Source organism: Carlito syrichta, unplaced genomic scaffold (assembly GCF_000164805.1).
Source record: "Carlito syrichta isolate Samal-C Ts95f unplaced genomic scaffold, Tarsius_syrichta-2.0.1 Scaffold97036, whole genome shotgun sequence".
Lineage (NCBI taxonomy): Eukaryota > Metazoa > Chordata > Mammalia > Primates > Tarsiidae > Carlito > Carlito syrichta.
In genome coordinates this window covers 78,305-96,469 of record NW_007041132.1, presented here as the reverse complement: position 1 = coordinate 96,469, position 18,165 = coordinate 78,305, and the positions used below count along the sequence as shown (strand labels likewise).

Here is an 18,165-nt window from a genome sequence, read left to right as displayed (position 1 = left end):
CAGGCCCTAGTGAGTGGAAGCTCAGGGAAGGCATGACCTCAAGGCTGTGCTCATATAGTTCTAGAAACTTGTCCTGTGCCTATCACTGTTTGGTGCCAGTGCCCGAGATCATAACTTATTTCTGTCTTTTCCTCCTTGTTCTGGACACTCTTGTCATTTCTATTCTGACTACTGCCCCATGACTGTCCTTCCTTACTCTTTACTAGAGGGGCACTCTATTGTTCTCTCTGTAGTGCTTTCCTTTATTGTACTATACCCTAATATATCACAAGATGTGCACATATCCTTAAATAGTTGCTGAATACCAGTTACTCATTTTTAATCAGATTTCCCTTGGCCTGGACACACATTTCTGCATAGTACTCACTTGTTGCTACTAGCAGGACTTTTAGGCCCTGCTAAAAGTCATTTGCAGAGGATTAAGTTGAAGACTTTACCTGTCTCTTCTCTTTGCATTACACTCCATCCTTTTGTCTTTGTTCCTTTTGAGGCCATCTCTATTCTGTTACCCTTACATCCCAGTATGACTATACAGTTACCCTTTTTTCATCTTCATTCTGTCCTGCCAGCATCATTGTGTTGTTGTCCTGGGTATACTAGACACACATTTGTAATGGGGTTGCCCCCTTCCACCAAAATCAACATGTATATCAACAATATTTTTCTGCCTTTAGGTTGTTAGCATGGAGTGGAAGATGAAGAGGCACCTTCTGAACAGAGCATTTCTTTAGGAGTGTCACATGTTAGTACTTCCAAGGCAAGTTCATCCATTCAGATGGCTCACCCTTGTGATGTATGTGCCCCCCTCTTGAAAGATATTTTGCACCTGGATGAACACAAGGGAATACACCATGGACTGAAACTTCACTCATGTGGGGCATGTGGGAGACAATTCTGGTTTAGTGCAAACTTTTACCAGCACCAAAAGCATTACAATGCAGAGAAACCCTTAAGAGATGAAGGTGAGGCCTCATTTGTGAAGAACTTCACAGTTTGCGAAGAACCTCACCTGTCCAAGAAGCCATTTATGTGTGAGGAGGAGCAGAAGAACTTCCAGGCTAGTTTGGACAGCCACCAGCAAAAGGCCACCCGCAGCAAGAAGACACTCAAAAGCACTGAGGGTAGGGAGGCCTTTCACAGTGGACAAATGCATTACAAGTGCAACGAATGTGGGAAAGCTTTCAACCGCAAAGACACACTTGTCCAGCACCAGAGAATCCATAGTGGAGAAAAGCCACATGAGTGCAGTGAATGTGGGAAAGCTTTTAGCCGCAAAGCCACGCTGGTCCAACACCAGAGAATTCATACTGGAGAAAGGCCTTACGAATGCAATGAGTGTGGAAAAACCTTCAGTCGAAAAGACAATCTTACTCAGCACAAAAGAATCCACACTGGAGAAATGCCTTATAAGTGCAGTGAATGTGGCAAATACTTTAGTCATCACTCCAACCTAATTGTACACCAGAGAGTTCATAACGGAGCAAGGCCCTTTAAGTGCAATGATTGTGGGAAAGTTTTCAGACACAAATCCACACTTGTTCAGCATGAGAGTATTCACACGGGAGAAAATCCTTATGATTGCAGTGATTGTGGGAAATCTTTTGGCCATAAATACACCCTCATTAAACATCAGAGAATTCACACTGAGGCAAAGCCTTTTGAGTGTACTGAATGTGGTAAATTCTTTAGTAGAAGTTCTGACTTTATTGCACACCAAAGAGTTCATACTGGTGAAAGGCCTTTTGTGTGCAGCAAATGTGGGAAAGACTTCATCAGAACATCTCACCTTGTTCGGCACCAAAAAGTTCACACTGGAGAAAGGCCATATGAGTGCAGTGAATGTGGGAAAGCCTACAGCTTAAGCTCCCACCTTAATCGGCATCAGAAAATTCACACTGCAGGCAGGCTTTAGGAGTATTTTCAGTACAACAGGACTCGTCAGTGAGATGTTGAGCCTCATATATCTGAACATTCACACGGACAAGATACCTTGTGGTATCAGGTTTATAGGAAGGTTCCAGGGATTTTGTTGCACTTTCTGACCTACTCAGGTTCTTTGCCAGAGTTTTGTCACTGTCAATGCCTATGGCTGAAACCATCTTAACACTACTAGCTCAGTCATCCCAACATCCAGGGAAGGCAAGACTGTTCTCTAATCTCTGGAGAGAATCATGAGACACTGGAATTTATTAGGGATTCTCACTCCCTCCTCTCTGACTGGTGTAAGTGTGAAAATGACTCATCTTAAGCCAAGAGGACTTTAGCTGTATTCTGATTATGGCTTAGCTTAAAGTTTACTTTCTCCATGGACATTGTTGGTCTCACGTGACACTTGTGATAAATTTTTCTAGCCTCCAAGCCATTTGGCCTGTGAAAGTACTTGCCTCGTGTCACTCTAGTTGTGATAATAAAGGCCTTATAGTTTAAGCCATTTTTAATCTTGGGAGTTCTTTCACTGTCTGGAGTGAATTGAAGGCAGGCTCTGCCAAACTGAAGAGGCAAAGTCTTTGTGGGGGCCTCCAACTTTGTATGCCTTAAACGGGACAGTGGGTTGGGAGAACAGTTCTCAGTCTAATTTTTGTGATAACTTCCATTGCTGACAAAAATTTAAGTAAGAATTCAAGTAAGAATTTGTGGGCCTGATTTGCATGGATTTCAGAGTTATTTGAAGGCCTTAAGAAGGGTGCTGCTGTTGTGACAGCCTGCAGGGTTTGTGAGTACCATAGATTAGGTATCTTGTTTCTGGTATTTGTTCCGTGTTCCCCAGTACTGTTGAGGGAAAGCTGTTTCTCAGGATCTGTTGAGTGACCATATTCCTTGAAGGCCAGAATCTGGTACACTGTAGGTAAGATCTGAAGTGTCCAGGCGAGGAACAAAATTGGCATAAAAATGATAACCATGAATAAATTGGGATTGGGGGGAGACTGTAGTAGAGGTGACATATCCATTATAGAAACATCCACAAACATTCTGGTCACTATGGCTGTATGGGATCAGGGTGTACAGAAATTCTCAGGATTTCCAGGACTGGTCACTCTATGGCCAAGGTTATTGGTGCAGCAAAGAACATAGTTTCCCTAGATTCCTTTGCTTCCCTGGGCTTTTTACCTAATGTCTTTGCTGTACAGGCAGTAACCTCAGGAGAAAAGAAATACTGTGGCCCAGGGAAGTAGTGCTAGTGACCACACAGAGTTCTTCAACTGGAAATGACATTCATTGCGTGCCAGTTTTTCTTGCTGCTGAGGTAGAGGTTGTCTTCCCAAGCCATCTGGAGTGAGATGGTAGAGACACTATTGTGATGCCCAGTAGACTGGGTTCCCAATAAAGTATACCATTTGATAAGTCTTGGTATATGTATATATCTATGAAATTGTCATCCTAGCCATGATGTTGGACATGTCTGTCAAACCCAAAGTTAATCTTGTGCCTCTTCATAATCCCTTTCAGTGCCCTTACTAATGCCCTCCTTCCCTTCAGACCCTAGACAACCATTGAGTAGTTTTCACTATAGATATATTTGCCTTTTCTAGGGTTTTATTTGTCTGACGAGAAAGTGTTTTATTTTTTTCTGCTGTCTTTCATGCAATATAGTTTGAGATTTTTCCATATATATGAATAGCTCATTGTAAAGATTACGTAGTAATCTGTATAGTTATACCACAATTTATCTATTTATCTTAATTGCCATTTGCACTCCATCCCCCACCATTTTTAAATATTAATAGGAAAGCTACAAATATTCATGCTGAGTTTTTTATGTGGACATTTAGCTGAGGACATTTTTAGGCAAAAGTGTTGAAGGTGTGCCTTTGTTTCTTCTTATTGATTATAATAAAGTTAATGTGGTAGAGAGAAATACAGGGAAGACCTGTGAAAAGTCCCAAGATTTAATGACTTGGGAAATTCCCAATCCACCTTAATTGCCAAAAAAAATTGAAAGTAAGAGATTCATTATCAGGAAACCATGTTCTTAAGAAATAACTTCACAACCTTTTGCTGATACCTCCTCAAGATCAAAAGGTCAGAACATTCTGTCACACAAAAAGTTCTCTGAAGAGACTGAATGTGACTTGTAGGGCCCCTTAGTACCAGACAGCATGGAAGAAATTTAAAGGTATTTCTCAGTTATCTCAGCAAAAGCAAAAAATAGATCAAGGGTTACCTACTTTAAAAAAAAATCTAAATGAACCTCTTGTGTAATGGAGTAAATCCCAGTGGCATACTGGAGACTCACAAGTTCTTGAAAAATTTATACTAGTAGGAGCACTCACCTTGGATCTAAAGGGACAGTGAAAGTATGAAATTAAAGGTACTGGAACTACAACATTCTACACATGAGACTGAGAAAATAGCTGTAAGCTCTTGGAACCTTTCTTAACAAAGGATGACTCAGCCGAGGAAAAACCCAGTGGTCAGATCCCTGAACCACAGATATTCCTAGGTCTTAACACCTAATAGTTTGCCAAGCTGGATTTCAAAATTTCTTGGAATTGATGGCTTCGTTATTTCTTTCCATTTTCTCCCCTTTTGAAATAACGCATATATGACTTATCCCAGGGCTGTCCCACCTTTTTGTTTTGGGAGCAAATAACTATGTTTCTAGTTTTACAAGTCTACAGATGGAGAGGATTATACCCAGAGTCTTACCTATACCTAATTAGACAGTTTAGATGATGAGATTTGAGATTTTTGACCTAGTGAAATTTTGATGAGAAATGGATTTTGAGTTGATACTATAATGGGATGAAACCTTTTGGGAATTTGGGATGGGATGAATATATTTTGCATTCAGTATGGATATGAATCTTTGGGTTCCAGACAGCAAACCTGTAGGCAGAATAATTCCTGCAAAAGATGTCCATGTTCTAATTCCCAGAACCTATAAACATGTTACCATACATGGCCAGTGGGACTTTGCAGATGTGATTAGTGTTGAAATGAGATACCTCAGGTAGGCCTAATCAAATTACATCCTTAAAAGGGGAGAATCTCCCAGGTGGAGGGAGGAAAATGCAAGGGCAGAAGAGACAGATATGATAGGGGCTATGGCTGCTTCATACTCCACTACTGCTTCTGAGATAGAGGGGACTACTTGCTAGGACTGAAGGGGGGCCCCTAGCAGTTAAGGGCAGCACCCATCTAACGACCAGCAAGGAAACACCTCAGTTCTACAACCACATAGAATTTAAATCTCAAACCAAATGAATAGGAAGCTGATTCTACAGATCCTGCAGAAAGGAGGGTAGTCTGCCAACACAAGGTATGGCTAGGGCCTTGGGGATGGGACAAGCTCCGCCCCACTGGTAGGGTATCACTGCTGTAAGTCTCTAGAGCTCGCCAGGCCTGGACATGCCTGGAGAGGACCGGGTTTCTGGGAAGGTGGCCAATGACAAGTACCCAGGTGGCAAACTGGAGAGCCCTCCAGTCTAGCCAACTCTGCCTCTCTGGGATTTCTGGCCTCCTGGCACTGGGTCCTGCAGCCCCAGACCCCACAGTCCCCAGCACCCATGCTTTGGGGATTATCCACCGGGGTAACTGGCACTGCCTAGGGATTCCCTGCACACCCAACCACCTTACCAGGAGGCAGCCTGGACTCCCGGGTCACTGCCTGCACCTTACTGCTGCCACCTCTGCCCTCAGCTGTCTGCCCCCCCCAACTCTGACTCACCCCTTGCCCACCACAACCCCCATTCACTGCCTGGGCCTACTGTCCCCTGCAGCCCAGAGTCGGCCACCTGCGCCTGTGTCGCACCCCAGCGACCCTCCCGGCACCTCCTGCCACCATCTTGAGCTCCACCTGGCACCTGCCCTGAAAGCCCAGACCCCAGCGCCCTCAGATTTCCTTGCCGCCTCCCCAGCCCCACTAAGTGGCCCACGCACTACTGGGGACAGACTCGTGCTGTCCTCCTGAAATGTGTTCTAGCCTCTTTTAGAAGATATCCTGGGCGGCATCTTCCACTGAACCCATGGGAAAGGATTTATCTGGCATCCACAAATCCTAATGGTGTAATGTTCCAAGTCTTGGCCCCTAGAGCCTACCTACTCACTCTCCCAGCTCTCGTCTGTAAAACTTTCAAAAGGAAGAATTGGCGTTATCTGGTGGATGGAGAGGCACCATCTTCAGGAAGTCGTCTCCACCAAACATCCACATTGGGAAATCCTGCACCTCTGCTTGAGATTTTCACCACCTGCTCCATGGCAGGATCTTCTTTCCAACCCACTGGTCTCGCACACTTCCAGGGCTCTCTTGGAATAAACGTATCCATTCACCTGTTTTGCATTTTCAGTCATCCCTTCATGTAGCCAAGGCGGTGCTCTCTTCATCTTGAGTCCCATTTCCCTCTTCCCACTTTCCGTTCCTTCCTGTCTCTCGTGTATTCCTTTGCAAGCCTGCAATTACTTGGTAGGCTATTTCCCTTCTTCCACCCAGGATTCAATAAGAGTATTGTTATTATTATTTGAGTCAGGGTCTCATTCTGTCACCCAGGCTAGAGTGCAGTGGCTGAACACCGTTCACCACAACCTCAACCTCCTGGGTTCTGGTGATCCTCCTGCCTCAACCTCTCAAGTAGCTGAGACTAGGGGCACGCACCACCATACTTGGCTAATTTTTTGACTTTGTAGAGATGAGGTCTCGGCATGTTGCCCAAGCTGGTCTCGAACTTCTGGGCTCAAGCCTCCCAAAGTGCTGGGATTACAAGCGTGAGCCACCATACTCTTCTAAATAACAGCATTTTTTAAAAGTAGTTTTAGCTTCACAGTGAAAGTGAGCAGACATTACAGAGTTTCCCCACAATGTTACAACCTCTCCTGCTATAATCATCCCCAAGCAAAGTTGTACATTTGTTAAAATCAGTGAACTACATTGACCTATCATTATCACCCAGTGTCTGTGGTTTACATTAGGGTTCACTCTTGGTGTATGTTCTGTGGATTTTGACAAAAGTATAGTGACATATCCATTACAGTATACAGAATAGTTTCGCTGCCCTAAATTCCTCTGTGCTCCACCTATTCATCCCTCCTTTGTTTCTACTCCCTTGAAACTATGAACTTTTCTTTTTTTTTAACTATCTCCATATTTTTTGCCCTTTTCAGAATGTCTTATGAAAGGAATCATGCATCATGTAGCCTTCTCACATAGGCTTGTTTCACGTAGTATATGAATTTAAGATTCCTCCATGTCTGTTTATGGCTTGATAACTTTATCCCCCCCCCCCCCCAGTTTTGGGTAATAGCCCATTGTCTGGATATACCACAGTTCATTTACTCACCTACTGAAAGACATTTATAATAAAGCTGCTATGCATGTTCATGTACAGGTTTTTGCATGAACATACATTTTCAACTCATTTGGATAAATACCAAGAGCATAATTGCTGGATTATATGGTAAGAGCATTTAATTTTATAAGAAACTGTCTAACTATCTTCCAAAGTGCTTGTATCATTTTGTGTTCCCACCAGTAATGAATGGGAGTAATTGTTGGTCCACATCCTCATCAGCATTTGGCACTTTCAGTGTTTTGAATTTTTCCATTCTAATAGGTATGGAGTGATATCACATTGTTGTTTTAATTTGCATTATCTTAAGGGCATATGATGTTGAACATCCTTTCATATGCTTAATTTTCATCTGCATATTTTTTAAGAGATATCTAAACCTTTTAAAAAATAGAGTTGTTTGTTTTCTTGAGCTTTAAAAGATTTTTTTTTAATATTTAGGATAACAGTTGTTTATTAAATATGTCTTTGCAAATATTTTTTTCCCAATCTGTAGCTTTTCTTTTCATTCTTGACAGTAACTTTTATGAAGCAGAAATGCTTTATTTTAATGACATTCAGCTTATCAGTTATTTATTTCATGTATCATGCCTTTGGTGTTGCATCTAATAGTTATTGCCATTTTCTTTTTCCTTTTTTTCTTTTTCTTTTTTTTTTTTGAGTCAGAGTCTCACTCTGTTGCCTAGGCTAGAGTGCAGTGGCACGCTCATGGCCACTACAGTTTCGACCTGCAGGGCTCAGGCGATCCTTCCACCTCAGCCTTCAAAATAGCTGGAACTACGGGCATATGCTACCACACCCAGCTAATTTTTTGATTTATTGTAGAGACAAGGTCTCACCAAGTTGCCTAGGCTGGTCTCAAACTCCTGAGCTCAGGCAATCTCTCGCCTTGGCCTCCCAAAGTACTGGGATTACAGGCTTGAACCACTGCGCCCGGCCCTATTGCCATTTTCAAGTGCATCTAGATTTTCTCCTATGTTGTCTTCCATGAGTTTTATAGTTTTGCATTTTACATTTAGGTCTAAGATCCATTTTAAGCTAAGTTTTATAAAGGTTGTAAACTTTGTGTCTAGATTCGTGCAGTTTTTTGGCATGTGTATGTTAAATTGTTCCAGCACCATTTGTTGAATAGACTATTCTTTCTTCATAGTATTGTTTTTACTCCTTTATCAAAGATAAGTTGACCATATTTATGTGAGTCTACTTTAGGTTCTTTATTTTGTTTCATGGAACTTTATGCCTGCTTCTTTGCTAACATCAAACTGTCTTGATTACTGAACTTTTGAAGTTAGATGGCGTCAGTTCTCTGACTTTGTTCTTCAGTATTGAGTTGGTTCTTGGTCATTTGCCTCTCCATATAGATTTTAGAATCAATGTGTCAATATTCACAAAATAATTTGCTGGGATTTTGATTGGGCTTGCATTAAATCTGTGGTTCAAGTTGGGAAGACTGACAGTTTGACAATACTGAGTCTTCTTATCTATAAATATGGAATGTCTCTCCATTTATTTAGTTCACCTTTTATTTCTTTCATTGGAGTCTTGTAGTTTTTCTCATATAGATCTTAGTCATATTTTTTTTAGATTTATACCTAAGTATTTCATTTTGTAAATATAAATGGTAATGTGTTTTAAATTCAAATATCACCAGTTCATTGCTGCTATTACTGGAAAGCAATTGACTTTTGTGTATTAACCTCATATCCTGCAACCTTGCTATAATCATTTATCAGTTTCAGGAGGTTTTTTGTTGTTAATTTAATATTTTTTACATAGGCAATCATGTCATGTGTACACAAAGACAATTTTTGTTCTTCCTTCTTGTTCTGTATAGCTATTTACTTTTTATCTTATTACATTTGCTAAAATTTTCAGTATGGTGTTAAAAAGTTGTGGTGAGAGGGGGACATTTATTTTTATTGTCCAAAATGATGTATAAGGTCCTTTGGAATTCACTCAGGAAAGCTCTGCTTTCATGTCTAGAATCACACTGGGCAGTCATATCTTTAACTATGCTTTGTAGTCAAACAAAATCCTGGGCGATAAAACTGGAAGGAAATGTAATAGGACAGCAGGATAATGAAAAGGCAAAAATCTACTTGTGGTGGGGCCTGATGAGAAATCAACTGAACTAGTTTACAACATGACCTTCACTGTTATGAGGATCCAAAGTGACTCATTGGCTGAGAGGGTCCCTTCCAAACACAGTGCAGAACAAGTGTCAGAGAAGAATGAACCCAAATAAACCAAAATTCCACTCGTAATTATATTCCTGGGGAAGAATGGCTGCAAATCAGGAGACTAAGGTCTGGGGCTCTGTTGTGAAGGGCTATAAACCTTTATGAACAGTCAGCAGTAATTGGAAAAACCTTGAACTGGGGTATATGGGAAGAAATGTGGAGATGGAGATCAGGTATTCACGTGTGTTCAGACAGCAGTTTGGGAAAGGCATCAGGAACCAGTTTATTTCGAGCAACACTGAAACCATGGACCAAAGAGTTACAGAAACCAATTACTTAATTCTTAGGTTCACTGGATTACAGATAAGAAAAGAAACAACTTGCTGAAAAGCTGAAATTGCAGCTGTGCCCCAACGAGCAAGAAGCCAGTAACTAACCAAAAGTTTTGAGTTTGCAAGATAGTAGATAAGAGAAGAAACAACTTGCTGAGTTGCTGAAACTCCCTCCAATTTGAGAGACCAAGAAAAAACTGGCTGAAATCAGTGGAAGCCAGGATGACTGGCTAGCATTTGCACAGTGAGCTTGCTAATGTCAGAGCCTGAATTTCTACCACATGTTTCATACTAATCCCCAAATTTGCATATGACCCATGAGTGAGCATGAAGAGATAACCATGCATGCCTAAGGACTTTTCAAACCTCCCGTTTTCTTCCATCAGTTGCCTGCTAATCCCCATATCCATTCCCTAAATTTTTTCTAATAAAATTACCGCCTTAAATACAGCACTAGTAGACTGATTTGAGCTGGACTCGTGTCTACTCGGGAGTCGACCTTCAATATAAAGCTTTTCTTTCCTCAAACACCCCTTGTCCCTGGGCGTGGCTCACACCTATAATCCCAGCACTTTGGGAGACTGAGGCAAGAGGAATGCCTGAGCCCAGGGGTTTGAGACCAGCCTAGGCAACTTGGCGAGACCTCTTTCCTCCAGTAAATCAAAAAAATTACCTGGGCATGGTGGCGAGCACCTGTGGTTCTAGCCACTTGGAAGGCAGAGGCAAAGGATCACCTGAGCGCAGCAGGTATAGTGGCCATGAGTGTCACTGCATTCCAGCCTGGGCAACAGAATGAGATTCAGACTAAAAACAAAACAAAAAAACTTTTGTCATAGTTTAGGTTTCTGGTGTATTTGCTCTATAATGACTCCTTGTAGCATTTTAGAAAAGAACAGACAGCCTGCTTTGGACAGGCTCTTTTAGGCAGGGAGCATGAGCAGTGGCCAGGCAACTCCTATGAAGATCACAGTTCAGAAAACTGAACCATTATTAGAGGTGGTGAGTGGGTGGTTTTAGAAAGACACTGTTTAATAGCTTGTTTAGTTTTAAACCAAATTATATATTCATGTAGTCTAAATCATTCTAGAATTACTTATTCAGGAAAACAGTTCATTATGCCATTCATTCCATTTTCTTCTCTTAGAGGAAAACGTTTTTAGTGTGCCACCTTTTTCCCCTCAGTGTTGTAGTTTTCATTTCAACTCATTATGGTGTCTTTTCCTATTTTGCTTGAGCCTGTGGTTTCTATGTAGCTCATGTTTTTAGAGATGATGTCTTCATTAAATTTTGTTATTTGGTGGCACATTTTTATGATAAATATTTACTCATTCTAATGTTTTTTCTTATGCGTTTCCTTAATCAAATTTTGTTTTTCCTTTTTGTTATATTTAAATACCTTCTTTGTATAAATGTTGTGCTGCTTCCTTTCTAAAAAAAATTACCTTTGTATTAGATGAGTTCTTTTGAAACAGGCTCTTTGCAGGAGATTGTTATATTTTTTCATTAAAAAAACTATACAACGTGATATCCCTCAAATTCAAATAAGTTTTAAAAATCACTTTCTCATTTACATCAACCACTTTTCAAGAAATTATATAAAATTTATAATTAAGGTTTATTGACTAATAAGAAAATAAGTTCATTCACATACTCATTTTAAGAATTAAGAACAACATCCATATTGTTGATAATTTCTGTGTGATGATTCCAACTAATTATATCTCTTTCACTCCTAGACATAATTACTATCCATAATTTGGTGAAAACAATTCCTTGCTATTCCTTCAAGTTTTATCACACTTGAAAATCACCAACCAATATGCTGAATTGTTTTATGTGGCTTCCACCTTACAGATTTAATGCTTTGATGCTTTTTGTATGTCTTTTTCTGGGCCTCAGTTTTATTGATCAAGCTAGATTTGTTACATTCTTCAATGTTAGTAGTAGAATTCACCAATGTTTACCCATGAGAAATAAAAATTAACTGAAACACACAAATCAATCTGTAGACTAGATAATGTAAATTTCAACTGTGGCAAATTTATTTTTTTGTTTTTAACCACAACTTTCAGAAGTATATCTCTGAGATTATTTTAAAATAAAAATATAGTATTTGAAATGTTTCCTTCATTTGATGTGATATGGTCTGGAAACAGACTTTAAAGAATATTTCAGCAGGAAACACTAGAATAAGAGGTGGTGCCAGGCTCGGTGGTTCAGCCTGTAATCCCGCGCTTTGGGAGGCTGAGGTGAGTGGATTACCTGAGCCCACGGGTTCAAGACCCGTCTGGGCAACTTGGCGAGACCTCATCTCTACAATAAATCAAAAAATTAGCCGGGTGTGGTAGCGCGTGCCTGTACTTCCAGCTACTTGGAAGGCTGAGGTGGAAGGTTCACTGGAACCCAGCAGGTCGAGGCTGCGGTGGCCGGGAGCGGCCAATGCACTCCAGTCTGGGCAACAGAGTGAGACTCCAACTCAAAAAAAAAAGAGGTGGTGTACACTGATAATGTCTAGAATGAGGAAAGATGGTACAAATGTGTCCGGTGGGATTGGACATCTTCTGGGTGGTGAGATCATGCTGTGTTTATGGGTAAGTCTGAGGTATATAATACCAGTGTGAAGAAGAAGGCTGCTTCTCACTCTAGCAGAGAAGGGGCTTTTTAAAAGCACAGGTATAACTATTTTGGGGACAGTTCTGAAGAAGATATTTTACTGAACAGTTTGAATGATTCCCTAGAATCAACTCGCAGCCCATTCTTAGCCAAAGGTCCTGGTTTTTTCATTAGAAAGGAGGAATTCCTGCAGATTAGAGCACTTTCATTCTCTGGTGTCCAGTTTTTCCTCTATAGGGCAAATTGTTATTTTATTACTTCATATCAGCTTAATTCCTGATGGTTTTTGTTTCTTCTTCAATGGTTCTTGGGAAATTCTTCCACACTTTGTTCCACTGATGGCTGTTTGTCCTGATGTATTATTTTGCATTGCAGTATTAACGTGCTGTATCTTTGAGTCCTGTAGAAGTCCAAGTCCTCCAGACAGCCATCTCCACCCAGGCTACCTGTATATAGCTGGTCTGCAGGTGGCAACATATGGACCTTGATGGGTGCAGGAGCATTAATATATTGGAAGAGCACTAAACACAGCAGCCCTAGCCATGGATTCTGATAGATAAACAAGGGTGTGTGAATGAGTGTGTGTGTGTGTGTGTGTGTGTGTGTGTGTGTGTGTGTGTGTGTGAAGGGAAAGTAATGGGATGCCAAAGACCTGCTTCTGTGCCTGAGGTGAGGGAGGGCACGAGTGAACTCCTCATAAGAGTCAGGAAAAAAATGGTTGAGCAGAAGGAAAAGACCATCAAAAGGAGCAGCAGCTGCAAAGCCTCCTCTCATCCAGATCCTTATGTCCAATATAAGACCCTGGTAACCTGGACCTTTTTCCTGACTAGTCATCATCAGTTGAGGTTTCAGGCATATGGCAATGGGACCCTGGCATCCCCAGTCCTCTTACACGTTTGTGATTCCATTCTTTGAAGACTGGTCACATAGATCTCCCATATTCTTTTCCCTGTTTGGAGTGACTCATCCCCCAACTGTGCTTCCCCATTCCAGCTCCTGCATTGATTTCCTTTAATTGAGCCTGCTCTCTGTTATGTAGAATCAGGATAGGTCACACTTTTACTCAGAAATACTTGAGGCTGGTAAACAATAACTTATCTATGATCACATCTCAAGTTGGGAGAGAGAAAACCCCACAATTCTGCATTGCAGGCAGCTTCTGGATGACTGCTAGTTTTAAGAAGCTCAGAGAAGGGAGAGCAAGAGTCTGGAAAGCCAAACAGAAGGGCAGTTTTGGAATCCCTGAGTAGGGTGGGAGACTACCAGTTCTCTACGGTAGATTCAGGCTCTGTTCCTTCCGAAGTTCTGCCTTTTCTGAAACTTTATCTTCAGTTTGAAGGCTGTTTCTGTGGAGACAATGGACAAGCCTGAGAGTTGCCTGGCTACAACAACTGCAAATAATGTGATTAAGAATGACATCACAGTTCCTACATATTGAGAAATCAAGGTCAGTGGGGCTAGGCTTTGAGAAGTTTGGCCAAGAGTTTAGGATAAGGAGACCTGGAGTTCTGGGCGGAGGTCCACAAAAAAAGGACCAAGTGGCAGCAATGGGGGACCCAGGAATCGGTCTAAGGAGGGAGAGGAAGACAAAATATTCTGATGGCTGAGGAAAGCACCAGGAGCAAGAAGGATTTATTGCCAGTAGGACCTCCCGTAGCAATTTCTGAAAAAGCAGCAACCAGCCTTCATATGTTGGCTCTCCCAGATGAGCAGGAGTGTTGAATAGTGACCTGAGTATTCTTGTGAAGAACCCAAGCAATGAAGGGGGACAGAAAGAGCCTGTTCACTGGTTCAGTATTTGCTTTGAAATCACATTATATGTGCACATAGTATAGAGGGCTACATCATTTTCTAATTCTTGAACAAAGCAGCACCTTTTTGCTTCTAATACCATTTCCTTCTCCATAAGAGACGATTTTCATAGTTTGTCACTTCTGTGATGTACATTTCAGCTCTTTTTGTTGTTTTGCCCTCTTCTGCCTGAGCACTGGGTCTCTACATTTGTCTCTTCTTTGTGAGGATGGTTTGGTACCAAATTTTGATCAGAATTTTCATTCATCTTGATACATTGTTTCCTTGTGATGATTTTAGGTCAACTTTTTTTCTCCTATCTGTTATTTTTGTATAGGTCATATGCTGCTTTTTTTTATTAAGTGAGGTCTCTTAAAGCAGCTTCTTTTTTGATGCTATTATATTTTTCCTATTAAAACAATGAACTAACACATTACGATAATATTGTGCAATGTCAACAATGAGTTATTCTACTGTTGCTGTTAAAGTTGAATTTAAATTATTCAGTTCCTCATTAGCACTTGCCACACTTGCCACAAGGCAATATATTAAAGTTAAAGTAGTGTATATAGATTAATAGTACAAAAGATTGATTGCTGCCTGAAATGATAGTTCTAATTTTAGTTCTTTGAGAAATCTTCATACTATTTTCCATAGAGGTTGAACTAGCTTACGATCCCACCAATAGTGTATGAGCATTCTCTTGTCTTCACATCTGTGCCAACATCTGTTGCTCATTGGCTTTTTAATAATATCTGGTATAAGATAATAGCTCATTGTGATTTTAACTAGCAGTTTTCTGATTATTAGTGATGCTGAGCATTTTTTTTCATGTTTGTTAGCTGCTTGTGTGTCTCCTTTCTTCTTTCCTTCCTTCCTTCCTTCCTTCCTTCCTTTCTTTAAATTAGGGTCCCACTCTGTTGCCTAGGCTGAAGTGCAGTGTCACCATCATTGCTCACTGCAGCCTTGACTTCCTGGGCTCAGGCAAACCTTCTGCCTTAGACTCACAAGTAGCAGGGACTACAAGTACACCCCACCATGCCAGGCTAAATTTTTTTTTTTGTAGAGACGAGATCTCACTATGTTCCTAGGCTGATCTCGAACTCCTGGACTCAAATGATCCTCCCACCTCAGCCTCCCAAAGTGAACACTGAGCCAAACCATGAGAAGTGTCTTGGGCCCTGCTTTTGGTAAGGTTGGTCTTTTCTTTTTTTTTTTTTAATTTTGAAGATGTGGGGTACAATTCAGGGTTAGGTATACAAAGGTTCAATATGTAAGTACTCTTATTGATGAGGTGTGCCTCCCTCCCCTGGCAGTTTACCACAACTACCAACCCCACCCCACCCCTCCCCTGGTAGTTTCCAACTGCTGCCAATCCCTTTCTTATAGTATTATGATAATTGTTCAAGGTCTGCTTATGAGTGAGAATATGTGGCACTCAGCTCTTTGTTTCCGTGATAGATCACTCAGTATTATAGACTCTAAATCCATCCAAGTTACTGCAAAATTCATAATTTTGTTCTTCTTTATGGTTGCATAATAGTCCATCGCATATATGTACCACATTTTTTTAATCCAGTCTTCTTTCTATGGGCAGCACAGTTGGTTTCATGTTTTTGCTATTGTGAATAATACTGCAGTAAACATGCATGCACTGGTATCTTTTTCATAGATTGATTTTAGTTCCTCCGGGTATATTCCCAGTAGGAAGATTGTGGGGTCATATGGTAGGTTGATTTTTAGATCTTTTAGGAATCACCAAACTGTTTTCCAAAGAGAGTGTACTAGTTTACACTCCCACCAACAGTGTAGAAGTATTCTCTTTTCCCCACATCCTCTCCAGCATCTGTTGTTTTTTAAGTTATTGATGATGGCCATCCTGACTGGAGTTAGGTAGTATCTCAGTGTGGTTTTAATTTGCATTTCTTTGATGACTAGAGAGTCTGAGCATTTTTTCAGGTATCTGTTTTCTTTTGAGAAGGGTCTATTCATATCTTTTGCCTACTTTGTTTTTTTTCTCTGCCCATAAAAAGTTTATTATATATTTTTTCTTTTTTCCTTCCTGTTTACTTATTAATTAATTAATTGATTGATTTTTCTTTATTTTAAAGATGTGAGGTACAATTCAGGGTTAGGCATACAAATGTTCATTATGCAGGTACCCTTGTTGATGAGGTATGCTCCTCCCTCCTCTGGCAGTTTCTCTCAATTGCCAATCCCACTCCCCCTCCCCAGGCAGTTTCCTACTACTGCCAATCCCTTTCTTATAGTATTAGGATAACTGTTCAAGGTCTGCCTGTGAGTGAGAGCATATGATACTCTGCTCTTTGTTTCTGTGATAGATCACTGAGTATGATAGGCTCTAAATCCATCCAAGTTGTTGTGAAGTCCATATGTTTGTCCTTCTTTATGACTGCATAATATTCCATTGTGTATATGTACTGCATTTTTTTATCCAGTCCAGCTTCAATAGGCAGCATGGTATGTTCCATGTTTTTGCTATTGTGACTATAGCTGAAACAAACATACGTGTGCAGGTATCTTTTTGGTAGAATGACTTGAGTTCCTCCAGAGGATTGCTAGGTCATATGGAAGATCAATTTCTAGTTCTTTCAGAAATTGCCACACTGTCTTCCAAAGAGGTTGCACTAGTTTGCATTTCCACCAGCAGTGTAGAAGCATTCCTATTTCTCTACAATCTAGCCAGCATCTGTTGTTGTTCGTTTTAGTAATGATGGTCATTCTTACTGGGGTTAGATGATATCTCAATGTGGTTTTGATTTGCATTTCTTTGATGCTTCGTGAGGCTGAGCACATTTTCATGTGTCTGTTGGCTGCCTGTATATCTTCTTTTGAGCAATGTCTATTCATGTCTATTGCCCATTTTGTAATGGGGCTGTTTGTTTTATTCTTTTTGGCACATTTGAGTGTTTTTTAGATCTTATATGTTAGGCCTTTGTCACATATACAGTTAGCAAATATTTTTTCCCAGTCTGTGGGCTGTATCCCCGCCCTCTTCATGGTTTTTTTGGCTTTGCAGAACCTTGTCAGTTTGAAGAGGTCTTACTTGTCTATCTTACCCCTTATGGCATGGGCACTTGGGGTTTTGATCAGGAATTGGTTGCCATTTCCGATTTCCATAAGGCTGTCTCCTGTGTTTTCTAAAGTTGTTACAGTTTGGGCCTTATGTTTAGGTCTTTGATCAATTTGAAGTTGATTTTTGTGTATGTTGATAGGTAGGGGTCTTGTATTAATCTTCCGCATGTGATCAGTCAGTTTTCCCAGCACCATTTCCTGAATAGATTCTCCTTTCCCCAGTGGTTGATGGTGGAGGCTTTGTTGAAAATGAGTTAGTTGAAGTTTTGCTTCTGGAATCTCTGTCCTGTTTCATTGGTCTATATGCCTATTCTTATACCAATACCAGACTGTTTTGATTATTGTAGCTTTATAATAAAGTTTAAACTCTGGGAGAGTCATACCTCCCGCTTTGTTTTTTGTTGTTGTTGTTGTTTGTTTGTTTGTTTGTTGCTGAGGATTGTTTTCGCTATTTGTGGTCATTTATGTTTCCATGTGAATTCCTGTATTGTCGTTTCCAGGTCTGAGAAGAATCTGAGAAGAATGCTGTTGGTAATTTAATGGGTATTGCATTAAATCTGTAGATTGCCTTGGGTAGAATGGACATCTTAACAATGTTGATTCTTCCATCCCATGAGCATGGAATATTTTTCCATCTGTTTGTATCATCTTTGATTTCTTTCAGCAGTGTTTTGTAGTTTTTGTTGTTAAGGTCTTTCACATTTCTGATTAGGAAGATGCCAAAGTATTTCATTTTTGTGTCTGTGGCTATTTTTATTTGGGTTTCTGTTTGTTTATTGTTGGTGTATAGAAATGCGACTGTCTTAGGTTTTTGAGGCACAAAAACCCTCTTTGTCTGCAAAGAGGGATCTTGACTTCCTCCTTTTCTAT

General features: G+C 40.5%; 1 protein-coding gene across 1 annotated transcript; it reads left to right on the top strand.

The window, feature by feature from the left end:
* The first annotated feature begins 643 nt into the window (after positions 1-643).
* On the top strand, positions 644-2,431 carry LOC103265184 (zinc finger protein 134). The gene is given in 1 exon segment (XM_008062893.2): positions 644-2,431. A coding segment is annotated over 1 exon segment (1,269 nt). The 3' UTR covers positions 1,913-2,431.
* The last annotated feature ends 15,734 nt before the right edge of the window (positions 2,432-18,165 follow it).